Raw genomic sequence first — 12,470 nt, 5'->3', positions numbered from 1 at the left:
TGATAGGATACTTCCTCTTATCCCACTGGAGAGAGTCTTCTTTTGGAAGTATCTACAAGAGTCTTACTAGGCCCTCTCTCTTCTAGGGGAGTTTGGAGAATCCCATGGGTGCCAAGTTGCTGGTAAACTTCACCTTGTAGAGTGAAGGTGCCAATGTCTGGTTGCAACCTAGTAACAAGATAGCTCACAAAAACAAAGGCATCATTAGTAGCACCTTCATGTGCAAAATAAAAGTCATCAATATTCATTCTACTCTCTTTATTATTGTCAGTCATGCTAACTAAATTTATATATATGCTACTGTGTGCTTGGCAACCTCAAAACTTTAGATGCTACTCTTCTTAACTTTTGAAAATTAGCTCTCAAGAAGCCACACCCATGGTTTAGAGACTATTGATTGCAAAGAGTAGTGGAGAGGGTCTAGCAATGCACGGTTGATTATGGTTCCTGTTGAGCTTGCTAGTAGCTCAATAATGGTTAAGCCAAAGGCAAGCCCCAAAAGACTCCATTATTAAGTCTATAGTTCCCAACGGGTGTACTTCGAACTTAGTTCATTCCAATCGGGATAATAAATCCTTGTCCCACTTACCCTCTTGCAATGAACAACTCCAACTTTTCATGGAAAACTTAAGGACCTCTTTTCTTAAGTAAACCAATAGCTCTGATACCAATTTAGCAAAATTAAGCTGATAACTTTGAGTGTAGCACAAATAGATTAGCCTAGTGAGAATTTCATTAAGAAGATTCCTAATGAAAAATTTGGAGAGAACGCCAGGTTGGAGATAGCAAAAATTTACACATTCCTAATTAACATGACATGAGAAATAACTTGCAAAAGAGAGAGAAATAGAGAGATAGAGGACCGAATTCACTTCGAGCCGATTCCCCCTCCAATAGGGTTCTGTATTATAGGTTCTCCCATGAAGAGAGACTTGGTGGCAATACAATCTTTTGTGTTCCTTATTGGTGCCATGAAGATGGAAAGCTTCATGCATCAAAATTTTGCTTAAAACAACAATTAATCTATTTGCAATAAACAAGAACTTGTCCCCTGTCTCAATCCCAAGACCTCAGACACCATCAAAGGTGGAGAGAGCTAGCAGGGAGTGACAACTAATGCAATAGTAACTTGTGTGTAGCGAAAATTGATAACATAGTGAGCATTTCATTAAGAGCAAGTTCCTAATGAGCAGAGAGTACTTAATTGAGAAATCAACATAGAAATTTACACCTAGCTAATTTGGCATTGACAATACTTGAAAAGAGAGAAAAATAGAACAATTGACAACAGTTGAGGACCGGATTTACATGGAGCCGATCTCCCCTCCATAAAGACTTTGTATTATAGCTTCTCCCATCAAAGGAGACTTTTGTACAATACAATTATTGTGTTCGTTGAAAAAATTCTTTGGTGCAATGAAGATGGAAGCTTCATGCACCAAGTCATGTTTGAAAATCACACCTAGTGTCCCAAGCCTTAGTCCCAAGACCTCACACACGTTCAAAAATGGTGAGAGCTAGCACGGAATGAGGATAGATTGAGAGGAAGAAGAGGTATCTTACGAGAAAGAAGTATTCTCCTCACATAATCACTCTAATAGCATAGCTTAGCTTAGTAATTAGCATGGTAAAGGAGATGAGCATGCCATTGAAGCTTGGCTCTTGGTTGGATTTGCATCACAAAGCCAAGAGTTGTTGGTGTAGGCTTCCCTTGTTAAAGCTTGGAGAGATGATGAGATTTCCATTAAAACTTGGAGAAGGAGAGAGAGTATTTGCTCCACATATGAGTTATGTGAGTGTGCCTTTGCAAAATCAGCCCCCTCTCTCTCTTGGTCGACCCCTCTTGCTATTTGCTCATGTTGGCATCCTATTGGCCCCTGCAGTTAACCAATGACAATTAAGAAGAATAAGTGATAGCCTTGTGACATGTGTCCCCCTTTCCCCTTTTGTGAGAGCTTCATGTATTTAAATAATTCAACTAAACTCTCATTGGACCTTTTTGTCTTCTGGCCAATAGGAATCAGGTAAGCCATTAGGCTACTAAATGCTCATTGGACCCCTTGGTAGACTGTCCAATAGTCTTCAAGGGATCCTAATTTCTATTGGTTATTTTATCAAGCATTTTTAAATTGATTACACTAAATTTACTCTAGCCTAATTCTCATTGTTCCACCTCTATGGCCATCCAATAGGATTTGAGGGGAGGTTGGAGGCAACTAGCCTAGGAACCTGACATGTGTCCAATATTCCCTTTGTGTAAAGGGGAGGCCTTGGAGTGTGTGTGTGTGTGTGTGTTTCTCTCTCATCCCCTACAAATTGGGCTTGCCCCTTCCTTCCTAGGGATGTGGGAAGACTTTTTAGTCTTCCCCATGACCATCCAATTTAATACACTTTGGCCATTGGATGAAAGGTTTAATTTTTGGAACCTTAGCCTATGGAAGTCTTAATGGAGCTGAACCTTAGGTCTTTTAAGCCCCATTGGAGCACATTGCTCTTTTGCAGGCTATCCTCCTTTGGATCCCTATTTTCTCTCCTTTGGATCTCTGACAGAGAGGTCTGCAACCTTACCAATATTCTAGCTTTTACTCTCCTGGTACTTCCCCATATTAAATGATCGGTTTAACATGAGAAAAGAATTTGGGAGTATTAGATACTACTTTTTATGACAGGGAGTGAGGAAGATGAAGAGAAGAAGATGTATTACTACGAGAAAGAAGTAGTCTCCTCACATATAATCACCCTTAGAGCATAGCTTATCATAGTGATAATGAAGATGGAGACATTGATAAGCATTGATTTGAGCATAACTCTTGGTTGGATTTGCATTCCATAGCCAAGGGGTGTTGGTGTAGGCTCTTCACTTATCAAGCTTGGAGAAGGAGATGACTTGTTTGCACAACACACAACGGGGGAGTGTATGTGTGTGTGTGGCTTGTGGAGCATGAGAGAGAGAGAGAGAGAGAGAGAGAGAGAGAGAGAGAGAGGGAGAGGATTCAATTTTTCTACTTTACTCTTGCTACAAGCCTATTGGCTCAAGCCTTGGGCTAGCTAATGAATGGCTCTAGTCATAACAAGCAAGGGGTGTAGCATTGGAAAAATTGTCCTCCTTTCCCCCTTTGAGAGAAAGATCTTGATTAGCATTTGGAAAAGTTTCCTCCTTTCCCCATTTAAGAGAAAGATCTTAATTATTCAATTGAACCTAAATTCTCATTGAACCTTCCTATAGGTCATTCAGTAGGATCCATGTACATTATGAGGGCAATATTGCTAGGGGCCTGACAAGTGGCCTTAATGCCTCTCTTGAGTCTTGACCTGGGGGATTCACTCTATATACAAAACAGGACGCCACCTGTGAGTAAAAAACTTTGATAAACCCCTATATACGACTCATATTAGGGTATATGACCCCCCTTCCTATGCTTAAACAACAATCAATGAATAAAACTATCATACCACTATCTTACATATAAAATTTAGGTATCACATGATCTAACTGAGTAAAAGTAGTCAAAGAGTGTGTAGCATAGTGACTGGCAACATACTAAGGAACCACTTATGTTGATAACTAGATGTACTCTCAATGTTTCTTAGTTTGACTTTCAAACTATGATCCATCCAAAGCTGTTGTAAATCAATCCTTGACCTGCTCCAAATCAATCCTTATCTATGACCGGCTTGATGCAAAATTTGATGTGTGACTTGATAAAAAACTTTTCCAAAATTCATTCGTGCTCTAGTGCACATCGATGACCAATCATTACAAGTAATCAACCCCCTCTCCCCCAATCGCCCGTCCCTAAATATGATACCCCCCCTCCATTACTTTTAAGCTTGGGAGATAAATTTTTGGGGGCCTACCCCTAACTTATACGCTTATGTAACTTGTGAAAAAACCCCCCTTCTCTGCACTTACGCGGTGTGGTAAGTTTTCTATGATGAATCCCCAGGAGTCTTGGGCTTGCTTTGAGTGTGTGTATATGGGTGTTCTCTCTGATGTCCCTACCTTTAGGGCTCATCTTTGACTCGAACACCTCAAGCACCTTGGTCATTAAGCATGCAAGCACCTCAAACACCTTAGTCATTAAGCACGACTGGCACCTCAAGCTCAACCTTAGCTTGCCTAAGCTCTAAAGTACCTAATGGTCCCGGGTCAAACTTTTAACACTAACCTTTGGAGGCTTTAATGAAGCTAACCCTAAGGTCTTTTAAGCTCCATTAGATGCATATTGCTCTTTCTATTCTTTTCATGCTAAAGTTTAAGAGCCATCAAATATAAATCAATTTAAGCTCATAGCTGCATGTACAAAACTACCCGTGCATAGGTCAATGGTTTAATAAATATACAGTTATGTGGCATGAACAAACTTCATTCAAACTATTCCTCAAGCATACTTAAGGTAGAAAAACCCAACTCTTCATCAAAGTTGAAAATCCACTCGTAACTTGCGGCAATAAAACGTATGGAGAGAAATTTTTTAAATTAAAAAATATACTTGAAGCATTAAAAAATGCCCAAGACTTTAGTACAAGGATTTTTGGATGCTTAAGATTAGGAAAAAACGGAGGGTTTGTAGCTGAGCTGGGATGTGAGCAAAGACTTTGACAATAGAAGGTGACACACTGAGAAAGGCTGCTGATCAGATGATGCCGCTTGGGAGGTTAGTCAACCAATGATCTATAAAAGCTTACGTGTCGAAGCTTGGGAGTCCAAGCTTCAGAGGGCCAAGTTGGCGCACAAAAACATAGCATGCTGACTAAGGCAGATCTTGAGAGAACATAAATTCCATCATCTTATAGTGCATCTACACTATAAGATTGATGAAGTAAAGGATTGAGACCCACAATCCTCTCGGGTTGCGGGGGAAAGCTATTGGATAGGGTAGAGCCATCAAGCTGTGAGGTCCAGTGCACAGGCAAGCTGTGGGTGGCCGGTTGAGAGTTGAAGGCTTTGTGTGGGGACTAATTTCCTCTTGGGTTGCAAGGTATGAAGGTGGTGGAGAGTGAGATGAATAGGGCTGCCAGTGCATCCTTGAAGGTGAGTGCAGGCTAGCAAGGATGACACTCCATCTAGCAAGGGTGTATGGAGAAACAGCCACACGAACAAGAGTCCACCAGCCTTTTTAATATAGTAGTAGATAGTAGATGGTCTTGTTATCTACATAAATCGTCTTCCCAAGACTAGTAGTTTATTGGAAAATGATAGGGTTGTGTTCTTTTGAAAATTTGAGGTGGTGGTGGGAAAATAATGCATCAAGAAAGATAAGATCAAAGGGAGACTCATGAAAGTATTGGTATGGACCATGGTGTATAGGAGTCAAACTTCAAACTATAAACAATTTGTGCTCTTTTGTAGGTGACACATGTGGAGGAAGAAGTGCTAGGCACACCTCTTTGAATAAGGTGATGAGCTACATGTAGTCCTTGTGTTTAGAATATTCTTTCCCTTGGTGAGGCTTGTCGAGCATAATGTTATGATGGCAGCCAATTAGCATCGCACACGTTTGTTCCACTTATAGCTTCCAATTTGCATCATAGAGTAGAGCTTTGAGAGTATTTGATTTATGAAGGATAAAGTATGGTCAACCACTTCACTAAGAAGAAGCACTTTTGAGGTACCACATGCACATTCAAATGGGCCCTAAGTCCCTATCAATGTCAACAAAAACAGACCTTTTATATACTTTTTATCACTTTGAACAAAATTATTTTCATAAAGTCACTGTTTGGGAAAATTCATTTTCACAAACATACAAAAATCCCTCCAAGACAAATTTGAACCGGAAATTTTACAATACTAGCCAGTATTTTTGCAAAATTACACTATTTTTCATGTATTTTAAGCGGAATTTTCTCTTTCTTGCCCTCTCCTCAATCGGCTACTTTGATTTTGCAACTCGCTCAAGGCTAAGCTGAGGCACACTTTTCTCGAACACTGCACACTTTTTTTTGTTGGCATTACCTCCACCAATAAGTGGTGGTTGATAGTATATCACCAGAAAAAGTTTCTTACAAATATTATGTAGTACCACTACCATGAGAACCAGGGGATCAAAGTGCCACACTTTTAAGGCAACGTTTGAAATTTGCATATTCTACTGCAAAATTGGACAACTATAAAGTTATCTTGGATCATTCTTCCAATGGTCCAAGATAAAGTTTTGGGCAACAAGCGGTCCACCTATGTCAGTTTGTATTTGGAATAAAGTACCAATCTTACTTTTGTGCATGCATACCTCTTTTAAAAGAGCAAACAAGATGTCCTTCACCACCTTCTGCATCTCATAGTGTAGATGTAGGTATGTCATTGATGGTGTTATGGTACCCGAGAATATTCCCTCCTGTTGCTCTGCATTCCACAGTTGAACTCATAGATGCATAGTGCATCCAACATTCTATTCATTCATATCACAATAGTGACATGAAGGCAAACCCCCCCTTCCATCCAACCCCAACACGGACACATCGGAAAACCCACATGCACACACACACACACACACACATAGCGATGGGTGTGTTGATGAACCTGCTCCAAAAACAACTAGATGTGCTATGGTCATCTGAAGCATAATTATTAAGTATGTCACTACATTGTTGATTTTGGCATAGTTGCACTTGTTATGTATATTACGGATAACTAATACTTGTGTGACCATAACCTTACATGCCATACATGCACTTGCACATATGTGTGTTCACTTGCGTGTTTATACACACATACCTTCCCATGAAGGACATGCTAACAATAGTTTCTTGCATGCGAGGCCATTGCCGGCATGCCTAGGGATAGGCACATATGTGTACGACTTTCATGCTTTCTAGATGTGTACAACTTTTGAAAAGCCTATAAGAGAGATCTCCATCTACATGTGACAAAGTCCCATCCATAGAGTCTACTTGACTGTGCCACATACCATGTGTATGCATTGTTCATGCCAAAAAGGAGGCAAGTGGAAAGGGAGATGAGATGGTATGGAAAGAAGAACATTGATAGTACAAAGGGTTTTGGAAGAGCTAAGTCACTTGGAAGAGTTGAGGTGACTAGTAGAATTTTCTACACTAGCTTGAGGATACCTTGGGTAGTCCAAAGGTTTCTTCAAGGGGCCATGGAGGAATGTTTTGTGCCCTTTTGCTATACATTAAGGGAGGGGAAGGTTAGGGGTTGGTAGGGGACCAAGCTATTAGGCATGGGGACCAAGAGGCCATTTTGATGTGGAAGACTCAAAGGATTGCCTTTTGGCATGGGTGGCATCCATGATTTCAACATGGTAAGCTCCCAATATTAAAAAATACACTAAAATTGGGGGAAAAACACACACACAAAAAAAGAAGCCCTCCACAAAGAGATAAACTGCTAGAAATGTTCTTCTTTTTATTGGAAAATTTATGTTGGTGAAGGTTGGGGTAGGTATGGTGCCAAGGCAAAAGGCATGGTCAAATTTTTTTGCATTTAGGTTTACGGTAACTTACTCGGTGCTCGCAAAATAATCTACATTTGGTTTATTTTGAATCGGCTAAACTTGCAAAATCCAGGCTAGATTCTGAGCTTGCCTTGGAGAGAATTGTTAGTTTTCATGTAATTACTAGGAAATTGCTACAAATTTGGAGAGAATTGACAGTGTTTATGTAAATATTGGGAAAATTTGATCTAAAAATCGTAAGAGTTTTTTTTTAATAAAAAAAGTGTGCCCTTATTTTTCGATTAAGAAAAATGGTTTCGGTAAGCCGTAAACGCACCTACACATATTTTGAAATTTAGGTAGAAATTCCAATTTAGAAGTAAAAAGATCTATTAAAAACTTTGGTTGGAAAAAAGAAAAAATATCTCCTAAAGTTAGAAATTCTTTTTTTGATTTGAAAAAATTGGGCCCCTTGCCGCTTGGGCATGCTTATGGTGTATATGGTCAACCATAATGCATTTCTTAATCCTAATTATAAGGACCGATGAAGCTTTACTTCTCATAATAGGTGACGGTGCTCTCTCTCTCTCTCTCTCTCTCTCTCTCTCTCTCTCTCCCCCCATGTTCATATTTGTCTCGTTCATTCCACAGTTGACGTTGTATTTCGAGCTGTGGCTATGGCGGAGCCTTCAGATGATTGGCCCTCTCTTGCGCCAATACGCACTTCTTGCAGCGCTAGCAGTAGCAGCATTGACCTGAGCAGTAGCTTCCACTCTATCGCTTCCTCTGGATCTCATCATCTCTCTTTAGCCCGCAGATCATCAATATGTACAGAGCGCTCATTTCCTTCTCCATCTTCCTCTTCTTCCTCTTCATCCCATCTTAAAAGCTTCCTCTCTAGCAGCAGCACCACCACTTCTAAGGGTCCTGGCCTTCTTTCCAAATGTCTCCCTCCAAGGCCCATCAATGCTGGTTCACGTCCTGGTTTCCCCAGACAATCCATGAGCGGAAGCCCGGCAGCAAGGTTGCCGCCGCGGCCAGGCAGCGGAGGTGCCTTCCAATCATTCGCAAGCTTCCCCGGCGCACGCGGATCGGCCCATAGTGCTGCCCCTGCTGCGGCCTCTGCGTCTGCTTTGACATTGCATTCTGCACCTCTCCATGGCAATGGCACTGCTTGCAAAGGCCATCTGATAAACCTCCATGCATTTACGATGATACCCGCAGCTGCCGTCGGCAAGAAGAAGCCCCTTGATTACATTTCTGATGAGCCCACCTCCCCTGAGGTCACTTGCATGGGAAGAGTGAGGAAAAGCAAGAACTCTACCTGTGCCTGGGATGCCCTTAATGCCAATGACAGTGAGAAGCTTCCTAAGAAGAAGAAGAAGAAGAAAACATCAAGACAGAAAATTGAGCACCCTAATCCAAGAGATATGGATCTACAGCTTGCTGCTTCTATTCCAAGGCCGTTATGTATGGATCCTTCAAATATTGGGGCTGCAGTTCCTAAGTGGAGGAAAATCATAAGTTTGTTCAAGGATATAAGAGATATGCATACTCCTCATTTGCAGATAAGGAAGTTCATGCCAGAAGATTTCATGATCAATCTTGACCGGCTGCGGCGTGCAACACAACGCAGTCGCATCGCCACAGCATTGCCGCACAATGAGAACCAGATTGATGAGAGAGAGACAGAGATCAATGCAGTCAGTAGAGAGGTCTTAAATTACTATGTATGCCCATCAGGTGAAGGAGGAGGGGTAGGCTCTGCTAGTGATAGTGTTCTTCAAGAGGATGCTGTGATTGATGATGTTGCTATGCAAGGTATGGCTCCGCCGGCGCCAGCGCCACCTCCCAACGCATGCCTACTCTTGATAAAGAACAAGAGCGGCGGCAACAAGGTATTCCACGACGACGATGACAGTGACAACAGCAAAAATGGCGAGGATGATGAAGAGCGAGGCCCAAGGGCTCACCCTCCATCTCACCCACCTGCATTAAAGGCCTTGAGTAACCCCTCCTTGATGCCTTCCACCTCTCCTTCTGCATCGCAACCAATTGATCACAAGTGGAACAAAAAGCAATTGTCAAGCCTTTGGAAGAGCAAAACATTCAACTCTTCTTTTATCAAGGCTTTTGTGGGAAGGTAAGGAGCAGAACATTGTGGAGCTATTATTGGTTAACCATGATAAGTAGCCCCATACTTGACCATCTTAATCAATATCCTCCTCTAAGTTTACTTTCCCTTATATGTATTATACTCACCTATATGTATGTATCTCCTCATGTCCATACTTTCTCAAGAGTCATGGCTAGAGGGAGATCTCTTATAGGCACCTCTTTGAGTGTATTTCAAGGCATGATCTCTTATGTCTCTTTTGAGTGGATTGCTCTTATTTTTTGCCACATTTTTCTATGTAATAAATTAAATCTAGATAGTAAGGAGGACCTAGAACTATTAATAATTCAATAATCTACTTGTTTGAATGAGGATCGATCAATTAATACTTCATTTTGAGATGCCAAGTGACAATGGGGTGTATCCTTGCTGTTGGTGTGTTTTTCTGTGCAGAGGCCTCAGGTGATCCAATCCCAAGAGGCCTCTTCTCCAATATGGGACACAAATTATTTACCTTGGGGTTTGATGTGAAGAGCATGCCAATAATTTGAAAACTTGTTATTTTGACCTAAACTTGAACGCTCATGTACAACCGCACATACCCTGTTGCGTGCATTTTGAAAGCCTCGTGTTTTTCTAATTTGTACATAAGAACATGATTTTGATTGGCATTACTACCGTCGCATTGTTGCGTCCAACAAGAAGTATGCTACAATCTTGGTATCCCCCCCAACCGCCAAAAAGGCAACATGTGCAAGTAATCTCTACGAATGAATGCTCCAATATGAAGTTGAGAATACGAATAATCCTAAGTGGTAATACAATTTTCCATCCTCTAATGTATTTCCTTAAATCATTCAGTCATTAATAATCTAGCATCAGCTTTCCGTGACAATGAAAAGGCATAGACAATTGAACCACAATTGAAGTATGTGAACCACGAGTTGGTGCATAGCAGAAGAGTGTACAATCAATGCCATTGAAGCTCTTAAATTCGTAACAAAACATTATTAATTAGTCATTTATGTACACATAAGCTGGAAAGTTTGAGAATTCTTATCCAATGGGATAAAAAAGGATGGAAAATGGCTACAATTTATAAAAGCACAATTCCACAAATATACAAAAATCTAGAACGAAAGGCTATGCTTAATTTTGCCATTTTCAATGACTTTTTTAAAAACAAATAACCCCAAATGCGATGCCAATGGACTTGCAAACAACAAAATATCTAATTCATGATTAACATTGTTTACTCCACGTAACGTGCCAGAACTATTAGAAAACAATATTTGAAACAGGTAGTGGCATACCATTGTCAGAGAAAGGATGCCTTGGTGGAGTCGCTGTTGGAGGCAGATGATAAAGTAATAATGCCCAAATTTCCTATACCTATCATACATCAACGGCTCATATCCACCACCTCTATGCCAATCCACAATTGTTGTAGCTCTTCCAATAGTGGACGAAGATACACATCCATATTCTCCACTTTATATCGCCCTGGCACAATCAAGCTTAGCCATAGGTGCCCCTTCTTCGTAGTCAACCACGGGGGAATGTTGTAGTTGACGATGACAACGGGCCATACACTGTAAGATGTTGATCTTTGACCAAATGGATTTACGCCATCCATAGCCAGGCCTAAGCGCAAATTTCGAGCTTCCCTGGCAAAATCCGACCATGTTCCATCTATATGTTTCCAGGCTGCGCAATCTACAGGAATTCGTAGCACACCATCCGTGTAACATTTAATGGCCTAAAATCTTTTGTGTAGCGGAATTTAGCATGAACATAGTGGGCATTTCATTAGAGTTGATTCTTAATGAGATTTACAAGAGTGCTTGGGTGGAGAGAGCAACAAAAAGCATAACACCTAGTTAGATAGCATCGACAATACTTTCAAAAGAGAGAGAGCAATTAAGCTATTGACAACAGTTGAGGACCGGATTTGCATGGAGCCGGTCCCCCCTCCAAAAGGCTTTGTATTATGGTTTCTCCCATCAAGAGAGACATTGTACAATACAATTCTTTGTGTTCCTTCAAGACGAGCTAGTGCAATGAAGATGGAAGCTTCATACACCAAGCAAAACACTTAATCAATCACAACTTGAATTATCCCCGTTCTCAGACCCAAGACCTCACACACCTTCGAAGATGGTGAGAGCTAGCAGGGTATGAGAGTATATTGAGAGGAAAAAGAAGTATCTTACGAGAAAGAAGTACATCTCCTCACATAATCACTCATATTAGCATAGCTTAGCTTAGTAATTAGCTTGGTAGAGAAGATGAGCATGCATTGAAGCTTGGCCCTTGGTTGGATTTGCATCCACATGCCAAGAGAGTGTTGATGTAGGCTTCTATCTCACAAGCTTGGAGTAGGTGATGAGCTCTCCATTAAAGCTTGGGAGGAGATAGAGTATTTTCCCTTCACACATGGTCAAGTGTGAGAGTGTTTGTGTCAAAGCCCAGCAAAAATCAGCCCCCCCCTCTCTCTTGGGCGAGCCCTAGCTGCTAAGTTAGTCTGGCTTTTGCCTCATTGGACCTCCCCAGGTCAAGCCAATAGGGATTAAGCAGCATAAGTGATAGCCTTCTGACATGTGTCCCCCTTTCCCCTTTTGTGAGAGCTTTAGATAATTAAATAATTAAACTAAACTCTCATTGGACCCCTTTGCCTCCTGGCCAATAGGAATCAGGCAAGCCATGGGGCTCCTGAATGCTCATTGGACCCCTTGGGAGACTGCCCAATAGTCTTCTAGGACACTTAATTCTTATTGGTTTCTTTTATTAAATGTTTTTAAATTAATTAAACTAGATTTACTCTAGCCTAATTCTCATTGGTCCACTTCAAGGGTCTTCCAATAGGAATTGGGCATACCTTGTGGGCATCTGGCCTAGGGAGCTGACATGTGTCCCTCATTCCCTTTGTGTAAAGGGAGCCTGTGTGTGTGTGTGTG

At 41.1% G+C, this 12,470-nt stretch overlaps 1 protein-coding gene across 1 annotated transcript; it reads left to right on the top strand.

Annotated features, from left to right (window-relative positions):
• Nucleotides 1–7,972: 7,972 nt before the first annotated feature.
• LOC147449194 (uncharacterized) lies at nucleotides 7,973–9,783 on the top strand. Its single transcript, XM_086522570.1, has one exon. The coding sequence runs from the start codon at nucleotides 8,075–8,077 to the stop codon at nucleotides 9,542–9,544; it is 1,470 nt and encodes a 489-aa protein (XP_086378696.1). The 5' UTR covers nucleotides 7,973–8,074; the 3' UTR covers nucleotides 9,545–9,783.
• The last annotated feature ends 2,687 nt before the right edge of the window (nucleotides 9,784–12,470 follow it).

Source organism: Adiantum capillus-veneris, chromosome 10 (assembly GCF_014529385.1).
Source record: "Adiantum capillus-veneris isolate H3 chromosome 10, ASM1452938v2, whole genome shotgun sequence".
NCBI classification, from domain to species: Eukaryota; Viridiplantae; Streptophyta; class Polypodiopsida; order Polypodiales; family Pteridaceae; genus Adiantum; species Adiantum capillus-veneris.
Note: the sequence above shows the minus strand (reverse complement) of the source record. Positions and strands in the feature narration are given on the sequence as shown.